This window comes from Sturnus vulgaris, chromosome 4 (genome assembly GCF_052056855.1).
Source record: "Sturnus vulgaris isolate bStuVul1 chromosome 4, bStuVul1.hap1, whole genome shotgun sequence".
Lineage (NCBI taxonomy): Eukaryota > Metazoa > Chordata > Aves > Passeriformes > Sturnidae > Sturnus > Sturnus vulgaris.
In genome coordinates this window covers 51,003,704-51,026,932 of record NC_142246.1, presented here as the reverse complement: position 1 = coordinate 51,026,932, position 23,229 = coordinate 51,003,704, and the positions used below count along the sequence as shown (strand labels likewise).

Below are 23,229 nucleotides of genomic sequence, written 5' to 3'. Positions count from 1 at the left end.
TGTTTAACCACACTTTCGGATTTACTCAGGTAAAACCATGGGAACCATGGGAAAATTTGGAAAATGCCACAAAAGCCACTCAATTCAACATCTCCTTCCCCCTCAACTGTTCCCCGTTGAAAACGCTACGAGAACTGTAACAGCAAACAGTTCCTTATTGTTTCTTGACAGATACTGAACTCGAGGGGAGAAAGGAATCGCGACCTCTGAACACAGACATTCTTTTTTTTGTTAAAAATGCCTTCCACACAGAGCTACCTCGTGCCTTTCAGTTTCGGGCGTAAAACCTGCCATTGTCGGTGCAGCAAAACGCGCATCACCTGCCGCTTCCTCCACTGATGCTTTTTCTCACACAGACCAAGTCAAAAAAACCGCAAACCCTTATACATATAGCGTAATCCTCTCCCCTTTGGAAAACGCTCCTCCTTTGAGTCCGTATCATTAAAAATGAACTTTAAAACAGCGAGCGCCGTGTTTAAACTACCGCACGGTCCTCGCGCACGGCGCACGGCGCACGGCGGGGATGGGGCGGGGAGCGCCACACGTCTCCCGCTCTCCCTCCGTCCCCAGCAGCCGCACTCAGGCTCCGGCGGGGGCCCCAGCCCAGCCCAGCCTAGCCCAGCCTCTGTAACAAAGGAGGCCCGAGGGGCGGCAGCCGCGGCTGTGAGCGGCCCGGCCCCGCCCCGCCACCGTCTCCTCCCCAGCCGGGGGCGCTGCCGCCGGCCCCGCGCCGCCTCCTCTCTGCCTCCCTGTGCGGCTCCTGCCCTTCCCTGGCGGCGGCGGCGGTGCGGCCGGGCGGGCTGTCGGGCGGGGTGTCTCCCGGCCGTGCCCGGATGTGCTGCCCTGACTCATAGCCCGCCGCACGCAGGCTCCGCGCCGCGCCCGCTCCGCGCACACGCGTCCCGCGCCTCCCTCCGCGCCGGCGGAGAGGCGGCGGCTGCAGGAGCAACAGCAGCAGCAGGAGGCGGAGGAGGAGGAGGCCGCGGCGGCACCATGGGTAAGTCGCCCCAGCCCCGCTCTGTGCAGCCCCTGCCGCCGCCTCTCTGCCCCCGGAGGCCGCCGCCCGCAGGTCTCCGGCGGGCGGGAGGAGGTGGCTAGTGCAACTTTCCCGGGGAGGAGGCTCGGCGCTCTGCCGAGCCCCCCCCGGCGCTGCCGCGGCCCCTGCGGCGCAAAGTTTCCGCGGCTGCCGCTGCGCTGCCGCCGCCCGCGCCCAGCCCGGGGAGCTCCCGCACGGCACCGCCGGAGCCGGGGCTGCGCTCGGGCTCGGAGGAAAGATCAACTCCCCAGGCGCCAAGGGGGGCTCAGAGCAAGGAGTTATGTAAGGCACCCCCAGGACGCTTTCCTAGTTCCTCTTTGCATAATGGAGATAAGTTGGGGTAGCGCGTTTAGATTGTTTTATAATCTCTGCTCATTGTTTGAGGAAGACAAGGGTCCTTGTATTTCTCGGTCTTTTAGAGCGTTAATCGTGCCTAGAAACGCAGCCATGTTAACTCTCCCTTTTTTGTCTTACGGTTATAAATTAAGTAGTTTCACGCTGATTGACACTTGTATGGCGTGCCCAACAAATGCCACACGAGACCAGGAAGCGTGGTATTTGGGTTTTCTTAACAGAGCTGCTGGTGAATTTCTCTTGCCTTCTCCACCTCATCTTCTTGCGCAAAGCTTCAGCTCTCTCGGTATGAAACATCCACCATAAAACAGATTTTCCAGAAATCTGGCTGTAACGTAGATTCTAGGGATGGGTAGGAGGTGCCCACGTTGAGCTGCCAAATCCCCTGCCAGTCTTCCAAACGTGATGGTGGGATCAAGGTTGCAGGTCCAGAGGGTGAGGAACTATGGTTCACAACCAGGCTAAGGAGGTGGCAGCTCCTGAATTCGGCTCGGAGATTTGATATAAGCACTTCCTGCGGCCTTAGGTATATCAGTAGTTTCTTTGCAGATCACATGCATCTTTGACTTTTAACTAGAAGTTTCCATGGCAGGAAGCTGTTGCCGTGCTTCAGTTTTTCTGGTTGTGAAATGACATTGAACACGTACTTAACTCCTTTAAAGCAGTGGAAAACCTTTGGAGAATCGCTCAAACTAGAATCTGCCAGGGTCAGACATGAGGAATAACTGTCAGACTTCATCAGAGTTAGGTTAAACTCTAACAATGTAGTGAAGATCTCTTTTTCGTGAGGGTTGAAAAGGCAAAATACCAAAACTTAGCTTGCCTATGCTTGCTGTCTCGATTCACAAAGTAAGACTATTAATCTCATCATTCTGGTCAAAGTCTAGCTATTTTGGCTTCCAGAAATAGTAACTTCAGGGCATCAGCTAAAACCTGCTCAGAAAAGCTGGTGCAGAATGTACACATCACTCCGTTTTAGAGGAAACTACCCTTCAGTTGCAGGCAAGTTTGTAAACAGCTTGAGAATCTGCTACAAAATCCTGCTGCTAAAGTAAGAATGGTTATAATTATTTTCAGGAAGATTGAAGTAACTTGCCTGTAGACTCTGTCAGCATCTGTCCATAATTGCTTGGAGAGATTGCTTGTGAAAATGCCGAGGAAGGGGGTTTTTTGGGCTTTTTCTATTCTTCACATTTGAGGGTCTGATTCCACTGTCTCTAAAATCAAAGCAAACTATAAGTAGCCTCTGCAGCAGCTCTTGTGAGTGGCAAAGATTGAAATCAGTTTCACCTTGGCTGAGAACTGTAATGACTTTTCATGTCTAAGATCTATGTTATTGCTTATACGTTCAATGCAGTAAATTCCCTTATTCAGGTTATAGCTTTCTTTTTGGTAACACGTAGCATAAAAACTGAAAATCCTTAGAGTTAAATCAAGGATGAATTTGTTCTTCCAATGGTTTTTATATCTTTCCAGAAATCATGCTCAACAAACAAGTGTTTATGGCAGAGAGTGCAGTGATATCTTATATTGAAACATATGGTCTTTTCAGTATTTATGAAGGCTGGTGTAGTATTAACTGGTTTGTATTCTGAAGATCTAACATGGAAGCCCAAGCAGATATATTCTAAGTCAAATCAAAGGATTTCTGTAGTTAAAAATACTTGTTGTGCATACATGGATCTGCCTTATCTTTACCGTATAGAAATATGTCTTCTGCTACACTGTTTCTGTATGTGTGTTCCAGTGAAGACATTACCATGGCAGTTGTTTCCTCCTGAAGGGTTGCTCTCTCCTCGCACTGACACAAGTTCTTTCCAAAATTGTAACTTCTGTTGCTTGCATTTGTAGTTCGTAAAGCTGTGTCTGAGTAGACTTTGAACACTATATAACTTCTGGCTTTGATAGGTAGGCGGCCTTAAGCAGAGCTGGCAGCAGAGAACTTTCAGTACTTAAGGTGACATGTGCATCACTACTTTATTTCTGTTCTTATAAAAACACTTACAAGGCTTTTACTTTTCAGTTTCTAATGTAATGCTTCAGTTTCACAATGAAAGGTCCCTTTCCTCAGTCAATTCTTGTTTTTCACCTCGAAAAACACAACTGGTAAACTCGTGCAATCACACTGTATCCAAGAAAATCTTTCCATTTTACAGCACTGACCTATGGTGGTTATTGTAAGCAAGCTACAGTTATTCCTCCGATGTAAATTAATGAAATAAAAATTAGGAACTCTGTTAAAATGTAACCACTCGGCAGTAATTCATTGAGCCAGTAAGATTGAAAAACACCACGAATGAGAGTTTGTATGCAGAATACAAATACAGGATACAGTTGTTTTCATGGTAATTATCACGTTGTTTGAAGTGTCTGTTACAGTCTGTAATAGTGAAAGCTCATAAAAATATTCTTCCATTTTGAGAGTCGTGGTCTTGTTAGCAGGAAATGGAAGGCAACCTCTGCTAGGTGTTTAGTTGGGCAACAAACTGCATAAGCAGCCTGCTAGGCTCTCTTTACAGTACTTAGCATTAAAGGCTCAGTGACAAAATATGTAAGATTCAAAGTCTGTAATGTAGATGGATTTGTTTTAGTACTGTCCATTTAGTTGTCAGAACAAAGATTTATATTACTGCTCTTCTCCCAGATATACTCAATTTTCGCTCCCACTTTCCCTGAAGAATTAGCATGTGCTACCAGCCTGGTGGTTGTGAAACACTGAATTCAAACTGAACCACAGAGCAGGATGTAACAATATCTTCAGGATGATGGTTCATGAAGTAGAGGAGGCAGGAGGATGTAAAGCTTCAGTCATGCCTGTGTTCAATATTGCTTTTGGGAAGATAGAGAAGACCAACCTGCTTTTGATCAAAAAAAATGTAGTCAGTAGCTTCAGATGATAGAAATGAAAATTAATGGGAGAAGGTCTTCCATTTTGAGCTCTTTTGCTAGTTTTCTTACATGAAATGAAGTCTGACAAGAGTTATGTCAATTGCACAAAAAGATAATTTGTAATTCCATTAAAGTTTTTGCTAGAACAATGAGACTTTTAATACCACCATTATATTAGTTCTAGCCAGCCAGAATACACCAGTTTAAGCCAGTATAAAGGGTTGTTACCATTTTTTAAAAAATGAGGCTGCTGCTATTGGTAAAAGTCTTCTCTTTAAAACAAACAGAGAAGAAACTGCTTTTAGAGTGCATTTCTTGCTTCAGTAATGTTCCTTCAAGTGTGCTTTTAAAGCAGCCAGAAAGGTTAAGTTACTTCTGACTGACCTTCGTCATTGAATAATTGTTCCTGTGATCGGGCCAATGTTTGTGATCTTATGTTACTGTGTGAGGCTTAAACCAACCAGCTTTAGGTTAAAGGCTTCATTCACAAGTATATTTCCTGAGAACAGAAGATTCAGAGTTAGTTTGAGAAGTCTTTGAGGAGCGTCTGGCTTTCTGTAGCATCAAACTGAAAGAGGAAAGGGCAGAACAGCTAAAACCTGAAGGAAACAAAAGCAGTAATAATGGAAATGAGAAAGCTACCAAGACAAGAATAGAAGGGAACAAAAATCTCTTAAGGGAATGCATGAAGGGAGAGAAATACTAGAACTAAAGATGGATGAATAGAACAACAGAGGACAGAAATAGGAGGAAGAAAGAAGGAGTTCTACTCTATTTCCCTCCCCAAAATATAAAGAAAATAGCTAGGATAATGTAAATAAAATCAGGTTATTACCTTCAGTTTTTTCATAGTACCAGTTGTATGCTGCTGACAGTCCTTGAGAAGACTCATTGTAGTTTTCCATCTTTCTCAAGTAAAGCTGAAATATTTCTGTAAGTTCCCAGAATTTAATTTTATATAAATATGTAAAACAAAAAGAAAAGATTAGCATAAACAAGTATGTGTTCAAAAAAAGGGAAAATAATGTCATTACTGTTTAACAGGAGAGAAGGCTATGGAGATTCTTCTGTGGCATCTCTCAAGGAGGTTGGTTGTTATCCCTTCTTAACTCTGTCACAGGATGAAGTTCATGTTTCAGGATAACAAAGAGACATTAGATAGTGACCTAGTTACTTATGTAAGAGAAAACCCGCTTTTCACTGCTGACTGGTCCACCTGGGTCTGTTCACATGCTATGCTCGAGAAAATTAGTATTTCTGCTGTCTTGATAATGTTGAAGGCATTAATTTCAGATGCTAACTTGTTTCCAGATTAAAATAGATTAGGAACTGCATCTAAGCTTCTGGAAATTAGGTGTCTTGAAATGTTAATGTGTTTTCCAGCTAATGGAGAACTTTTTCTAATAGTGGTTTGAACTTTAATTAGATAAGGAGCTTTTCCTTCGAAGGGATTTTATATGTAGCATCTTTCAAGGACAATCTCCCAGGGCATCTTTTTGTTACATTTGGTATAGAAAATCGTTTCTATTTACAGATTTTTATTATAATGGCAACCAAATGAAATTTGTTTTGGTAGAGTAAAATAGTAGTTAAAAGCCATGTATTTCTGAATGTTGAAGCTCCTTTTAGTGCAAAAACATAGCTGATGTATATTAGAATTTATGTGTGCTCCAGATATGCCTAATAGAATTTGTAAACCCTCTGGAATAAGTGGCTGTGGTTCAAGGAGCCTCAAAGCTGTGCACAGAGCCTGGCAGCGTTTGTTCAGCCTGAGAACTGTACAGCTCTGGCTTAGGGAGCTTTGAAGTTGTGCAGAAACCCTGGTGATCTCACATGGTTCTTAAGCTATAGTTCAAGTAGATTACAAAGTTGGCAGATGCCCAGGAGAATTTGTCAAATCTATAAACCAGATAACTGCTGTTCATTTTATCTCCAGGTAGAGGACAGAATTTAGTGCATGATGCTTTGGGACTTGGAAATAATTACAGCATGCCTTCACTGTACTAGTGTAAGTGTGCAGAGGCAAGGCATGTGTCTTAGAAATATCTCTGACCTGAAGCACTTTCAGATACAGCTCCACAAATTATGATAAGAAATGTCAGGGAAAGAAATGGATGTACGTCTGGAGTAGTTGAAAGTAAAAGTATGCATAAATTGAGACCGTGGATGCACGTATAAAGTTGTGTTAAACTTTGCAGTTTAAAATAAATGAAACGCTTTCATGATTTCTATTTCCAGGTCAGACAAATGTATTATAAAAATCATATTTACACATTTAAAAATCAAAGGAAGTAAATTTTTTTAAAATCATACTCTTGCAAAGGAAATTTTTTTAGTGATCCACTTCAACAGTTGGTCCCATTTCCTTCATATTTACCAGCTTGTACAAACTTACTGCCTCCTAGTTGTGTATTAAAGGAACATCTGAGGCATTTTTCAGTTCTGACCTTTATCACAACACTGAGCTACTCATTGTGTTAGTGATAACTCAGGGAGATTCATGAAAGTTAATCAATGTTTGAATTCATCAGTTGGTTCCATCCGTTGATGCTTAGCAGCTTGATGGACACAATGATTTTGAAGACATATACAAAATTAATGTATAATTTAAATTTTTTGTTGACCCTTCCTATCAGTTGACTCAGGTTTGATCAATCTTTTCAGTATCTGATTTAATCCAGTTAATCAAGTACTTAAATTCACATGGTGAATAGCAGCCTTTCTTTCAGATTTCCTGTCTGTGATCTGCAAATGTCTTGGGAGTAAGACTGGACAGAGAGATGGAGACTGAGGAGACTGGGATTGAAGGAGGAAAACAGCTAAGTGTTATAGGATGGATGATGTGATGAGGATTGAACAAAACCCTTTATAAATTTGTCAGGGCTGCCAGTGAGCCTGTGGGGAACAGACCTGTGCTTGGGAGACCTGGGGATCTGACAGCTCAGCATCTCGTAGTAGTCTTGAGTTCTTATTTCCACTGTCAGCTGCCTGTACATTTATGGCCTTCATGATGTACTAGCATGGAGCATCAGGGCACAAAACTCACAATTGAAAACCCTGTCCTTATTGCCTTCTTTACCTTTCAGTAATTGCCTTTACCTCTAGAGTACATCAGTCCAGAAAGAACACCATGTACAACAGAGTACTCATCTTTCTCTCATCCATTCTTCTATACATTAGAGGTCTACACTTGGAAGAGAGCTCTCATACTCAGCACTTGATAAACTCTGTTCTACCCCTTTTGCCCTTAATTGTACTCAGACTGGGAACTAAAATTGTACCATATGGATTAATTCTGTGAATGGAAACTGAAAATGTTGATAGCCTAGATCTTTTACCTAAATATCAAAGTCAGACAACGTGAACAGCTGCAAGCCTTTGTAGTCTCTGGGGTGAGTAAAGTGTTTGCCTGGGGAGCTCTGCCTGTTACTGAGGGTGCCTTGCTCTCCAGAAGTTGGGAACTGCTCTTGGAAGCATATTTAGAAATGCTTCCCGTCTTTGATGTTGGGTACGACAGTCCAGTGACTTTAATTAGACTATTTTAACTTTCCTAGCCTTAAATACAACCTTACAAGTATGTGCCACTATTTACAGGACCAGTAGCATGCATTCTCCTTGCTTTAGCCTCGCTAAGTTCATTCCCCTATCCCTTTCCCATGGAGAAATCCCATCATGTTCACTGTCAATAGCACCCAGTACCCTGCAGGCAAAGCTTGAGTTCAGTACTGCCAAATAGCTACTTTTGCTACATGAAGGCTTTGGAATGATTCCTTAAATCAAAATGTTGTTTTATCTTGACAGCAGGAATAAAGCATGGGAAGAGAAAAGGGTTTTAAAACCAAAGCAGGATTGTACACGTCTTTCTTATCTAAATCTTCCCTGTCCACAGAATGTTTAACTTACCCCTCCTGGGCCTTTGGAGGATCTGACTGAAGTGAGTCTTCTGAGTCTGCTGTATTGGTCATAACATCTTCTGTATCTGACCACTTCCTTCAGCAGTCCCTCAGTGTGCCCTCTGGACACCACTGGATCGCTGGTCGTGGTAGAACTCTGTTGTTTAAATCCCTGAGACACCCTGCCTGAACTGCAGTGAGCAAGTTAAGAGGAAATGCAGTGAGTGAATGTGACTATCAAAAGGAGTGGCAGCAGCAGTGTAACAGTTATGAGGCATTTTCATACTTGCTGTTCTCTCTTTTTTCTTTCTCCCTCAAGTGGAAGCCACAATTTTTCCTCCTTCCTCTTCCTTGCTTGTGTTGAATTGATTTTAGGATTAGGGTGTTGTTCTGTGGGAGGAAAAAAAGGACAACCAGAACAGAAAACTAGTCTGTGAACACATTTGTTGTAAAAATGTCTGGTACAATCAAATTAATTTAGAAATTCACTGATACGCTTCATACAAATACAAATTTGCTGTCATCCTGCAAAGCTTGTCAGGTTTTCTTACCCTTTTCTCTGCGAAGCTCAGGGAGAATATATAGACATGCTGACTGCTGCCATATGGAATTACAGGAGAAGCAGGGAAGCATTGGTGATTGCGAGAAAGAGGAGGAACACATATGTAAGGAGTTGCTGGCAGGAATCAAGCAGGTTTGGGGGGCAAGAGGGTTGGCTGTCTTTTTTTTTATGCCTTTGCAATGAAAGTCTCATCACCCATTTACAGCAAGATAGTGCCTCAGTTGAATCAAAGATGATCATCAATACATTTATGTGCAGTAGTGCCCAAAATACAGCGTACACTTTCCAGGCAAAGCCCACGTATCTCTATCTGATGTTACAAGGTATTTATATAGTTTATAGAATTCTTTTCTAGTTTGCCTAATACTCTTTTATTACTCTTTGTCCTCTCTTTTCACAGCTTTCTTATTCTTTCAGACTTCTTTATTTTATTGCCCAGTTTTCTACATTGTCTACTTCCAGTTATCTATTCTTTTCTGTCTTCCCTCTCATCTCACTTTCTCTCCTCAGGTTCTTGCTTTATTAGTTAAATACATGACAGTTTCTTTTGCCATATACCCTTCTCACCATCTTAATGAAAAAATTGGAAAACTGGTCCTCAGCATGTAATTTCAAGAGCTTTGAATTGTTTGGGGGTTTTTTTGTAATATTCTTCTCTTTGGTTAAATATCAAGTTATTTGCAACCAGCTTAAAATCCTGGATCAGTTCTGCCTAATGTACAATAGGTGACAATGTATGAAAGAATGTATCTTGTAGGAAAGAAGTTGTACAGAATTGTGCCCTATTTGTGTAAATGCTATTTATACAGCATTCTTGTACCCCCACAAAGCCCACACTGAGTACTGAATAACTGAAGTAATTGGGCTCCTGCTTTTTTGACTTGGCTGTGCTACAGCTCAAACTGTCCTGTTTTAGTGAAAGCAGGTAAAATGGCATGGGTGACTCTCACCCTTTCATGGCATAGTAATATTGGCTCCCCAGTTTATGCAGCTGGGGGAGGAATGCAGACACTGGACTGATTTTGACCATCAGAAGCACTTTTAGCATGTATTCTATTCCTAGATGTGGTGCTGTAATAATACATAGCCTCTGAAGGAACTTGCTAAATGAAGACAGAGCCATATTTGATAAAGGAGAAAACGATTTAGTAAACTTGATTTTTCTTTCAAATTGATGGAATTATGTAGTTTATATAATTTGTTATATCAAAGAAGAAACCAATTTAACATAGAGATCATCATGTTAGAACATCCTCCTGTAAAAGGAACACTAAGCACCGTGCCATAAGCTATTAATTTACATACAGTGACCTTTGTTCTATCTTGTAGCAACATAGAGAAAAAGGAAATACTGCATTTTCAGAACGAATTTCACTTTGTAGCCATTAGGTGATGGCTTTTGATGCTTTCTGATATTCCCAGAAAATGTTAGCATTTTCTCTTTGCAGGACTTTTGCACATTATGCTTCCAATCACACATGCATTAGTCTGGATGCCTACTTCTCCAAAGGCCAGAATGGTGGAAACAAACAAAAAGCAATTCAGTACATTTCTTTGGAATGTAGCTTCATCCCAGACATGATCTGAAGTGCCTGCTTGTCTTTATGAAGGTCAGAACTTCTCCCTTTTCAAGGCATCACAGTTCTTTTTTCTGCTGTTGAGAACAAGGTAGAATTTGAGACTTTTCATTCAGTCTCTGGAAGAAACTGGTAGAGGTCTCTCATGAACATGAGATTTAAGTTCAGTGCATGCACCCAGCTCAAAACAGATGGCTGGAGAGAGAAATGCCCTAGATAATGCAGCACTTCAGTTAAGCAAGGGGAGGCCTGTTTTACGTTTCCCTTTTTTTTCTTTAAATTGATATTAAATAGGCTTTCTGATAAAAAGCAACAGCTGTGGACTACTGGGTTGTTTTTAGTCTACTTTTAGCTCTTCCACTTCTGAACAGTTTTCTGTACTTCAGTGATCACAACAGTGACGTATCTCTAGGAAGTGAGCATGCTGTATGAATAGCAGCAACTATTTAAACTGCTTAATTTCTTAAATCAGAAGTTTTTATCAACAAAACAGCATCTTTGGTTGTACATAAAGAACTTGCTGGATTTTTGAAAGCTGGTCAATAAGCACATTTTAAAAATGACTTCGTTTTGGCAGGTCTTTTGAAACACAAGATTTTTCTGCTTGACCCTTTTTATTTTCTAAAAAAAGTATATAGATATGCCTATTATTTTTTTCCCATCACCAGAAGTTTATTTTTGCAATCTGGAATATGCTGAGGACCCTGCTTCCAGGTTAAGATTAGACTCTCTTAGGACAGAGATGTGAATCTGAGATCAAGGAGTAGATATCAAACTTGAAAACTCAAAAATTCTTGCAAGCCTCTGATTTTTAAATTTCTTTTAGCTCCCTAACTTCTTGCAAAAACAGCTTTATAGCAAAAAGGCCTCTTCTGAGTTTGGTTGCAATTTGGAATGAAAATATTTGTTTTAACAATATTTGTTTTAAAAGTCACTTGTCGGAATCTCAAAGAACAACCAAAATGGGACTTTGATGTCTCTGTGGTGTTGTTTTCATGTAACGAAGTTTGCACCACTGGGGCTTTGATCATGTAGCACCTGTTGGTGTTGGACTTTAGTTAGTTCTAACTTTCCAAGACTCCCTTCAAGTTTTTAAGCCCAGTTCTGCTTGTTTAGGTCAGCACATTATTTTGCTCTGTATCTGAGGAACTAATTTGTTCCCAGAATTCAGCATATCATCTGAATATTTTCATTCTAGATGTTTCTGCTGCTTCATCTAATATAATCTAAGGGTAATGTAAAACCATCAGACAAAAAAGTGTGGTTGCTTTGACATGAAAAATCTGCATGCTCAACACAACTTATAAAGAGGCATTGAAGCATTAATTTAATGAAAGTAAAACTTATATTCAGTGCTGAGACATGACTTCTTTAAATTGAATACAGAAAACGCTATCAAATGACAGGTTTACATGTGTATTGGAGGCTTAAGTGACGCTGTATTGCAATGCCTTAAATGACCTCGATGCTGAGCATTTAGAAAAGGTAATCTGTTGAAACCAGCTTTACTGCTGAAGCCTCAGTCTAGTCAGATTATAGCCTCAGTTCCCCATTGCCCTGCATTATGCATAAAGAGACCACAGATTTGATTTAAGATGGTATTTGGGCCCAAATTGTAGCTTTTATATTCTGCCTGAGCATATATGACCATAGAATAATGGGTAATTAAGTGATGCATAATAAAATTATGCACATAGTGCCTACATATTGGAGATGACTTGTCGAAATTTCATCTTTAAATACTCATCAGTGTTTAGTAGAATGATCTTTATGATCTACAGACAGAGGAGCTTTTTTTGTAGTGACTCACATCTGTGGAAGCCAGAAAAAGTTGCAGATGTTTAGTACACTGGTGAATTTGTGGCACAGGGGAATTAGTTGTATTCTCAAATGACGAGTCAGTTCAGCATATCATGTTGTCAGATAAAGATGAGAAAATCTGACTTCTCTTGTATTAGAGAGAAAATGTAGACATGCTAGCAAAGGGTGACAAACAGTTGCTGAAAATATAAGACAACTCAGCTCTGTCTTTAAAAGAATGTCCTCTGATGAGGTATCTATAAACATTAATTCATCTAAATAACCTTCTAATTGCAAGCATGAAGATATTGTTTAATCACATAAGAAGTGAAACAGGTGAATAGAACAATGCTTAAATTTAGCCCCCTCCCATCTGTTTCTTTTAAAAAGGGGAAACAACAAGACCAAGATAGTGGATTATAAAAAGCTGTCTTCCTTTCTACTCCCATTCTTGTGCAGGATTTAAAGTTAGCATATTGCAAAAGGTTGTGATTGACCCTGATGGGGAAATAGAAATTAAGTGAAAAATAGTTTTTACCTTGACCTCTGAAATGTGAAAGTAAATAAGTAACATAACAAATGAGAGGCTGGCCATGTAAAAGAAATACTGGTTTGATACATGTGAAAACATTTGCTCCTAAAATGTGATTTTCTAATGTGACATTGTGTCATTAATAGAGATTTCAAGGTGCAAAATGTGTCACATTTTGAGGTTAACTCAGCATTTTCGAAGGCCTGTGTTCAGACCAAAACTCTTTATTCACTTCAAAATATAAAGTTTCTAGGTATTATTTTATTATATATGCATCACCTCCTAACAATTAATAAGCTGTGAGATTCCTAACTGCTTGCTTTAATAGGACTATGGAGAGTTAATATACTTTTGCAGCTCTACTAGTAAACAGTTCACAAAATAGCCTCTGTGGTACTTATGTTCCATTTGTGTCATGTGTACTGTCATCTCACAAATTCTAAGGGTTTTCTTTAAAATCCGAATTGACATCTTTAATGCGTTCTTTTTCTCTTCAAAGATATAAATTATTAATAACCTTTCCTCAATATTAAAATATTGTAACAGAAATCAAGTAGTAAGACTTAGCTTATATGGTATTTCACAATCAAAGTCTATCTTTGTATATATGGAAGTTCAAGCAGCACCAAAACTGCATACACTATTGAGTAAATATCACAATAAATGAATCATAATAAAAATCTTTTACTAAAAATTGACACACTCTTAGCAAGTGAAATGAAACAATTTTAGGTGTAAAAGGTGTATTTTTTTACTTGTGTTTGAGACATTTTCTTCCTGAGCCCCAAGCTGCTACCTGTCTCATACAGCAAAAGAATACTTAACCTGTTTGGAAAGAAAAGAAAAAGATTTATTAAATCAAAGTTAGAGGGCAGAAATTTTCCCATCTGTGCTTTGCTAATTTTTAGAAGGACCAAGAAGTGGCATTTGTGACACAGCAAGACTTAGGCAGACTTACCTGCACGTCCTACTTAGAGACACTGCGGTAAAAACTGAAAGTGTGTTGAGATGAAATTTGAAACATCTTAATGGAATCATAGAAGAAATACATAATTTTGAAAGATTTTACGTGGTTGAACCAGGTCAGCTGTGACTTTGTGCAGCTACTGCTTGAAGCCTGTGTAGTTTCTGTAACATCCCTTGTAATTCCAGGCTTCCCCCTTAGCCTCCTCTTTGCCAGACTAAAGAGGCTCCCAAGCTCTTACACATGGGAACGTTTCTTCTCCCATTTCTTCATGGGAACATGACCATTTTGATAGTTCTGCCCAGTTTTGCAGTGTCCTTGATCTGGGACATGCAGAACCAGACTTAGAATTGTGGGAGACACAAATCCTTGCCGGCATCAGGCAGAGCCTCCATGTGCTGGTCATGCTCCTAATGCCACCATTGTACAGTTTGCTTTGTTTACTTTGGGAACATGCTGCTGCCTGATGTTTTACTTGGCCTCCCCTGTAACCTCTGGGTCTTTCTATCAGTGTGTTCCCAGCCTTCACTGGTGCCTGGGCTTATTCTGCCGTAGCTGCGGAACTTGATGCTTTCCCCTGTTGAACTTCAGGAAACTTTTGTTGATCCAGTCCCCAGGTTACTGAACAGTGCCTCTGGATTCCTCTTTGGTATGCCAGCTGTTCCTCCAAATTCAGTATTGTTTGCAAAGATTGCAAATGTGTATCTGCCTTTAGGCTATAGTGGTTTCAAGCACAAACTGCATACTCGAAATCTGCTGCTCAGCCAGTCTGAATAGGGCTGGCAGATGTATATTTGGCTTCTTGATAATATATAAAGCAATGATGAGCCCTTCATATCTGTGACTCCAGGAAAATTAAAGTTTGGTTATTTATTTATTGTCTATAAAATATAAAAAACATTTCTTTATTAAGGATGGTTAAAGTCTGTATGCTTGAAAAATTGCCTAGGAGTGTTGGTTGGTTACTAAAAGTAACTGTGCTTTGCACTGATCACAGTTACAAGTAAACACAATTTACTGCAAGTGGATAGAGGATGGCAAACCTTTGTTAGACACCCAACAGAGTTAATTCTCCAGAATCACACTGGGGATGAAAGGTGGATTATCAGGTCTAGCCTAAGTAAGATTTCCGCTCTTTCTGTGCTTCATTACTTATTTAGCTGATGAGAAATGCATTCAGATTGATTTGCAGCAGTAATTAATGGGAAACTGATGGGTCCAGATCTCTCAGTCATTGTCATGAAAGCCCTGCTGAGCTCTCGCCCTGTCTACACGTTGTTGATGTAATCGTTTTGGATTTTAGTACAGCTTGCAGTGCTGTGTCTATGATTCTGTGACATGACCATGTTCCTTTCCAGCTAAGCAAGGGAGAGTGCATACCTTGAGCCTTCTCTGATGTGAAATATGATGAGCCAGAACATGTACGTGTGGGACTTACTCCCGAGTCCCACACTTTAGTTATATCCACAGTCTGTCTGCCCTGGGCCTATCTGTATCAATTAGAGAGGTGAAAGCCTCTACCCAAATTAGGTTCATTTATCCCAACACATTGTGGTTTTACTTGTGTAATATTACTAATTTATTTTTTTTGCTTTGGTAATAAATTTTTGGCAACCTAGAGGAAAAGGAAGCTTTTCAGAGATAGATGAATCTATTCTTGCAAAGTTACTTGGTAGCATCTTCCAGTTTTTATCCTTCTAGAGCACCTGTGGTGTTGATCCATAGGACAATCAAAAGTTCCACTCAACTAAATCAGAGGATAGTTCCTTTTGACAGAGGCATTTGATACTTCTCTAGTGGGACATAACTGGACTGTTTTGCAGGACATTATAACAGAGGACAAACTTCAGTACAAAAGGGTGGTGGTGACCAAATGTGTCTCCTGAGGTATTTTAGATTTTTCAGCACTGGTAGTTTTTGGTTCCCTTTGTCTGGACTTTCCTGTACCCTTTTCTGTGGAGGAGTCAGGCTCTGGTTACACGTGTGAAAGTGCTGACCTGGAGTGGGGGAGTGCTTAGTCTGACAAGGTCTGATACCTGGATGAGATACAGAAGGAGCTAAGAGTGTCCTTGTGCTGGATTTATAGCAGATTTCAAATTCTCAGCAGTAACCAAACTACTATTCATTGTGCCCTGCTGCTTGGTTCAAAGGCACCTGAGGAAGGAGGACTTTTCATATCTTGTTCTTATAGCTGAATTATCAATTTTCCTGATAAGTACTGCTTTAAGGATTGCTTACTGCATTAATTAACAGCATTCAGTAACATTCCATATGATGCTTTTATATGTTAATGAAATGGAGAGGAAGAATATTTCACCTGATTATAGGCAAAATATAATAATAATATATATTATATATATAATATAATAAAATACAGGTGAAATATAAAAAATTTATGATATAAATTTTTATTCTTCTGTGCAGCTTCTGGGAGACATAGGATATGGCCAGTGAAAAAGCTGTTTTGCTGTGTGGCTGCTGATACAGAAACATCCTTTTATTAATTTCATTAAAATATCAGCATATCTATAGTAGTTAAAATTGACAACAGGTTTTGGTTTGCATAATCCACACGTTTGCTCTATAAAATGTCAATAAGCTTTACCCTATAAAGTGTGATCACTTTTGAACTATTGTTTTCTCTGCTTCCCCTTTCTTCCACTTTCAAAGGAATTATAATAGTGAACAAAAAGTTTCAGGAGAAAGAAAACAACCACATAACTTAAGAGGAGAGAGATTCTTTCCTCAACTGTGGTCCCTTTGTGTTTGGTATCTGTGGGAGTTATATATGCTGAACAGAGGGATTTCTTTGGTGTAAACACTATAAACAAAGGATATAGAAAGGACTGTGCTGTTCCTTAATGCTGGTGCAAGATGCAAGTGGAGGATGGCTTAGGGCATGTTGTTGAAGTTTTTCAGGCTATTGAGAAACCATTGCAAAGATTTTTAGTGCCTCTTGACCCTTTACCAGTCCATAAATAAGTGCACTCAGTTATGCTAAAAGCTGCAACGTCCTTATTACATGCAGGAGCTGGTCAGGAATTGCCTCAAAAATCATGCTGGGTTTTGACTTCTGTTCTTTGTGTCTTCCATCTGAAGTATCACTGCTTCTTTCGTTCCTATTGGCAAAAGGACCTGCAGCTGATCAGTAGCTCAGTCCTCCTAGGAGTCTGTATAAAATAAATACCATGAATATCCTGGAATACTGCAGTGGCAGTTTCTCTACAGATGCCTGGTTAGGGGCAGACTGCATTTCACATATGCTCTGAATTTTAGGTGCTGGTTTCAAACGTGGCATTCAGAAACCTGAGCCAAGAGTTCTGGCTGTGTAAATAAAAAGTGCTTGGAGAGTCCAGAGTAGGATGAACCACCAAGCTCAGCAGGAAATCACCCTTAATTAATATGCATGCCGTTTTCTGATCAGCATGATTTCTGCCTTAAGTCCACGGCTCAAAATTTTTTCTTAGAGCTGGATGCCTGCATGTTTTCTAAGAAAGTTCGAAATCTTTTTCTTTTCAAATGCAAATGGGGGAAGAAGCACAAGTGAGTTACCAACTTTGCTTTCCTTGGGACAGGCACATGTTTATGGAGGAAAGAGCTCCAAAAGCTGAAGCTTTTCTTCTGTCTGAAATTGAAGCAGTACGCTCAAACCAATCAGAATGTAAGATCCAATAGTGATATGTGTTCATAGTGTGTTAGATAAGGCATATTCTTTAAAGGTGAAGGGTTTTAGTTCCAGCACTTTTTCCTGTGACTACTCATTTGTTTTATGCAATGACTGTTTAATATAGAATTATAGAATTGTTTGGGTTGGAAGAGACATCAAAGGTCATCTAGTTCCAAGCATTCTGCTATGGGCAGAGACACTTAACGCTAGAACAAGTTGCTCAAGCCCCATCCAATGTAAAATATGTCTCAACACAAGAAGAGGTGTTTCAGTCCTCACATGAAAATACAAAAATCTGATTTGAGTATGTTTTGGAGAAATTTTGTTTAAATCCTTTCAGGATAACATTTGGTTTGTTTTCATGTTCACACTAATGTGCAAAAGGCACTTTCACATTTTTGCCATGTGCTTTGTATTGGATTCTTTGTCCCAAGAATTCCTCCATTGCCTGTGTGTACAGGGCACATTGGAAGCAGGGTGTAGAAGAGCCATACCCTCAGAAATACCAATAAGAGTAATACATGAATTTGGTTAAGGAGCTGCCTGAGAGAGCTGAGAGTTCTGGATTTGGGCTTAAACTAAATGCATGTGGAACTTTAAATGAAAAAAATGTAATATTTTTTCCAGGATCTGGTATCTGGTAAAAGGGAGTTATGCTTCCTACAGTCATCTCTGCATATAAACTTGATTTTTTCCTCCCCTATGATTTAAGGATCAGTCAAGATCTTCATGGTCATCAGAGGGATAAGCATCTCTCAGTGTACAATGGACATTCTTGATTTGGGCATATAGAATGTGCAACTGTATTGAGTTGATACAGCTCCTTGCATTGCTTGTGAAATGTATCTTAAGGACTTGTTTGTACTTCCCATCTGCCCTTCATCCTTGAGACCTGCAGATTGTGTGCAGAACCTGACCCTTTCAGTTTCTGTCAATATGACTCTTTACCTAGTCTGAGAGATGGTTATTAAGCAGTGAAAGCAAAGCACTCCTCCGCTTTGCACACAGTCAGATCCTGCTTGTGGGGGAAGCAAATGACTTGCAAGTTAATCTAGTGAGTGGCATTTTGCAGAATATTTTTAGTATTTGAAAGATATATTTCTTTTTGAAAAGAAGAGAAGCCTTGCTTGCCTTTTTTATTGAGCTTCCTGTAAATATGTATCTCTTGGGAGCATTTCACTTGTTTTTGGGATGTTGCCCAAACAAGTTGATTGAATGGGGGATTAATAGTTTAATTAAGAGTCCTGAGATATAAGACACAGAAGTGGCCTTTTCTTTTGGTTATTTTCCCCTCTCATTTCTGCTGTCAGATTTTCTCTATCCAAAACCATATTTTCAGTGCATACTTATTGCATCATCTCACTCATTTAAATGTTTATCACAGTTTTTTGAAGTAATACTTGAGGACTGTAATATTTGGAGTGTGGTTTACCCAGCTGTGCCTATGTATTTTAATGTGCTGCCTCAACATCAGAATCATGTTTACTGCATTGTCACTCTTGTATGAATTTTACTAACAAAAGCTCTTAAAGGCTGTGCAGAGGTTAATGATCACTTGTAACTATAGCAGTCATGCATAATGCTAGTGGGTTTTGTGGAAATCTTTATTTAAAATAGGATTATATTGAGCAGTTTGTGCACCATTTTAATTTTGCCGTCTGATTCTGCAGTTTTATGTCAGTCTTACATGAAGACTCAGTTGAATCCTTTTCCATTAGAGAGGATCTGGGCTGATCCTACCACTGCAGTGTTTTTTATTGATGCTTTGCATCCTATACATTCCTAGGTGAAAATAAATAAGTGCATTAATGGGCAACTATTTATCACTAGAGGGATTAACCACAGATGACTGCTAATCTTAATAATACAGGTTTAAAGCCATACATGATACCTATAAAAGCAAACTAAAAACTCTAGGGTGCATTTTGGCCCTAAAAGCTTATAGATGAATGATGCTGACAATGTAGCCTTCAATTTGTGATATGTGGGCACCACAGTCTGCCTCCAAAGTGCATATTGTTCATTGTGAGCAGTTTCAGTAATTTTTGCGAAACTGCTAAATTGAAGCATTAGTGGCATTTCACCAGCCAAGAAGCAGGGATTTCCAAAACTGATTTAATTTCCTCTGTATACTTCACTGACGTTAGAGACTACTATAAGCCTTTTTCTCCAAGGCATGAGATGACTGTCACATGTCTATTGGCTCTTCCATGGTCAAAGGGGGTTTTTTTATTACAGGTCTTAACAGTTGTGTCTTTAGGTGGAAAGGTGCATCTTTATTTGATAGTCTTCCCTGCACAGATTTTCTACCTGGGACAAAAATGCTTTGATGAAAGTAATGTTAGGTAGGATAATACAGGCAAACAAGTACTTACTGCCATAAGAGTGTTTGATTGTATGACATTTGTAAATAAAAAGGTTTAGAGGCACTTATTAGATTTGCAACTGACCTGTTTCTAAGAAACTTTCACTGAAAACTATAACACAAATGGCAGGTCACTTCCATTAGGAACTTATTTTGTAGACACTCACCAAATTCAAGCAGTGTATCTTCAGGGTTAAAAGCTTTCATGCATGGTTTGTAATTATGAAGCTTGTAATTAAAAGCAGGGACTTTCTGGGTAATTTTGAGGAAAAATAAACAAGCACAAATTTTGAAGTCCTCTGAGAACAGCATAAATCACCATTAAGACTTCATATCTAAGGAATATCTACCCTTTGGAACATCATTGTGAAGTCCCCCAGTCTGACAAGATGCAGAGGCTGCAATTCAGCCTTCTGCTGGGATAGAGAACTGGAGGAAAACTGTATGTTTCCATTAAAAGAGAGCTGGGGGGATGAGTGTAGTAGATCAGCTAGTTTAGGATATGTATCTTGTCAAGAACGAAAATGGAACTTGCCTGAGTTTGTTGCATAACAGAATGCCTTGTGTCTTTTTAGTTAGGAGCTGCTAAGTTGATTTAATTGCTCCCTTTTAAAATTTGTTTCATTTTATATATATATTTCTATGGTACATGTAAAAGAATAGAATCATGACCTTTATAATTATATCAGGGTAAATACTTTCCTTGCTGAGATTTCATTGAACTGTGTTATGTGAGCCCCCAGGCTTTTCAGTATCTGGTCTCTGTTCTGTGTCGGATGTCAGAGAAGTTTCTCACAGGCAAAGGGGACTCTTTCAGCACCCGACACTGCCACAGAGAAACTCAAGTTGATAGCTGGACCAGGAGAAAATGGTTTCCTAGTGTGTTCTGATCAACCTTGAATTTAAAATGAGCTGCTTGGAGACCCAACAAGTAAGACAGTTTCTTTGCTTGGAATAAGACTGGGAAATTCAAATTATTAATTTATGGAATCTGATTTTGTACTCCTGGCCTGAGATATTACATTTTTATAAGTTATTTATTTCAATGACATCTTCATTTAAGGTGCCAAGATACCTTTAAAAACATAGCACTAAACAAAACAAAACTATAGCACCTAGAATATGTGTAGAAACATGGTTATGTTCTTTGATCTATAATAGTCTTTCCTTAAATCTTCACAGCTTTTCCTAGATTACTCTCTATTTTCCACTGCTCAGATCCATTTTATTTTCTGTAGTAGATTACTCTTTGGGTTCTAATCATATGTTATAACTTTAATGATTGGAGTAGCAAGTTTAAATTAAGTCCAAAGTAAATAATTCAAAGAGAATGTCAAGATCTTTCTACCGAGATCCTTTCCAAAACTTCATTTGGTTGAATTGCTCACAATTTAATTAAAACAACAGTAAAAATACTCTATATTTTTACACGTTTATTCCCTTTATTATCTCATTGTATGTCGGAACCTTAGAGTTTATGCAGATGTGTAAGACTGCTCAGTTGCCATCAATAAATAGTGACAGAATCAGACCCTTACCTGTATAGTGAGTGCTTATCCTACAGAGATTTAAGATACAAATTGATATCCTTAACGTAAAGATTTTATACTTGATTCAGTTAAAAGATGTTGAGGGATAGGATTGAGGAAAAAGCGTTTCTAAACCATTTCTTGTAACTGAAGTATCATTCTTGTCTAACTGGATTTCTTGCATCCCAGACAATTGATCCTTGAGCTGAGAGTCTGGTGGATCATTCAGTGTTGTTTCACCTGTCCCTTTTGGCTCAGTATTATGCAGAACATTACCCCTTCAAGACTTGCAATACAAATTTGAATATAAATTACAGTGTGAAATTTATTTTTCTGTGTTAAATACACATCTTTTATCACAATATTGAGAGAATAAATCTGGAACTGATTTTGGCACTAAAAGATATAGGGATAATATACACTGAGAATAGTCTCCATCTGCTGCTGAAGCCTCTCTCGTTGCCCAGAGTGGTTCTTGGGATCTCTTTCCCTTTGAAGATTTTTGTCAGTGAACATTTCTTTAACTTGCTGTCTACTGAGACTTCAGCTCCCTGTCCCCTACTTCCATTCTGTTGGCTTTGAGCAGATTCTTACTATGTTTGCAGTTTTAGAAAAACCAGGCACCAAGTTTTCACTTTCGCTTTGAATTTTCCTAATAAGGAACTTGGAGCAGCAGTAGACTGAACAATCCTAAATGTTAGAAAAAAACGTATAACCCAAGCAACACCCCAAAGCAAAACCTCAGCAGTTTACTTTCAAGGTTAGTTTCAAGATTGCACACAAGTAAACTTGTTAGAATCTAGCCATCTGTATACTATTAGGTGCATATTTGACAAAAAAAAGGTAAATAAAAAAGCTGTCAAATGACTCTTGAACATTCAAAGAGCTTAAAAGCTCTTTCTGTGGTAATGTTGGCACAGCTCCTAAGTGACCAGATGGAATTTTATTACCAGCCAACAGGACAAGGGCTGAGATTTTGTTTCTTAACTTACTATTTTTGAAACGCTTGTAGAGGATGTGTCAGAAAGCTTGATGTACTTTCATACTACGCAAAATTACACATATACCTTCCCTTAATGCAAGGATGAAAACTGCTTCAGAGGTTGTCATTTCTGTAAGGTAGATAAGAGAGTTATGAGATGTATGGTAATTTAGGTATCACTACTTTTTAGTGAATTTCACAAAGGTGTTTTTTATATACACAATTTATGTTCATATTAAAAGCAGAACTTAGGCTTTCTAGTAAATAGACTCAAATAATGTGTTTTATAAAAAAGAACAAAAACATACTCGAGTATTAAAAGAAATTTGATTTCTGATATCAGTAACCACTGATAATAGTGATGTCAGATTTCCATTTAAAGATTCTGGTAAACATATTAAGACCATGTGAATTTGTGTGACGCCTCCTTTTCTGGCATCATCACGGACTTCTTTATTGTCAGTAAGAAATGCCTGAAAACTGAGAATCTCCATTGTCTCCAGTAAATCAGAGGATGACAATTAGTCCTACGGGGAGTAGCTGAGGGACCTGAGGTTGTTCAGTCTGGAGAAAAGAATGGTAAGAGGAGACCATATCACTCTCTACAACTCCCTGAAAGGAAATTTTAGCAAGGTGGGCATTGGTCTCCCAGGTAACTGGGACAGGAGGAAAGAAATTACCTCAAGTTGTGCTGGGGAGGCTCAGGTTGGATATTAGGAAAAGTTTCTTCTCTAAAAGCAGGAAAAGACTCCCCAAAGAAGTGGTAAAGTCACCAGCCCTGGAAGTGTTCAAAAAATGAGCGGATGTGGCACTTTTTCAGTATGGTCTAGTGGGCATGGTGGTGTTCAGTCAAAGGGTAGAGTCAATGATGTTAGAGGCCTTCTCCAGTATTAAAGAGCCCATGATTCTATGACCTTCAGACCAGACAGCTTAAAAGAAAAGAAACAAAGTCTGTAACACTCTGTGGACTCATGGTTAACCCTGTTCCTTTCAGGTGCTTCCTTTCCATATTTAAGGTTTTCAGGGAACTCATGATAGCTAGAAAACAGCTGTGTAGTCAGAGATTAGTATTTCATGAC

General features: G+C 39.4%; 1 protein-coding gene across 8 annotated transcripts in view; it reads left to right on the top strand.

The window, feature by feature from the left end:
* The first annotated feature begins 695 nt into the window (after positions 1 to 695).
* The window catches only part of RAP1GDS1 (Rap1 GTPase-GDP dissociation stimulator 1), a 90,242-nt gene continuing 67,708 nt past the window's right edge, over positions 696 to 23,229 (top strand). For 2 of the 8 annotated variants that reach the window (XM_088163922.1, XM_014875253.2), the window contains exon 1: positions 713 to 997. In XM_088163922.1, the coding sequence (XP_088020048.1) occupies positions 994 to 997 (4 nt within the window). In that variant the 5' untranslated portion in view covers positions 713 to 993. Of the gene's footprint in view, positions 998 to 1,122; positions 1,319 to 23,229 lie in introns of those variants that run through there. The other 6 variants (XM_088163920.1, XM_088163918.1, XM_088163923.1 and 3 more) reach the window with 6 other exon arrangements.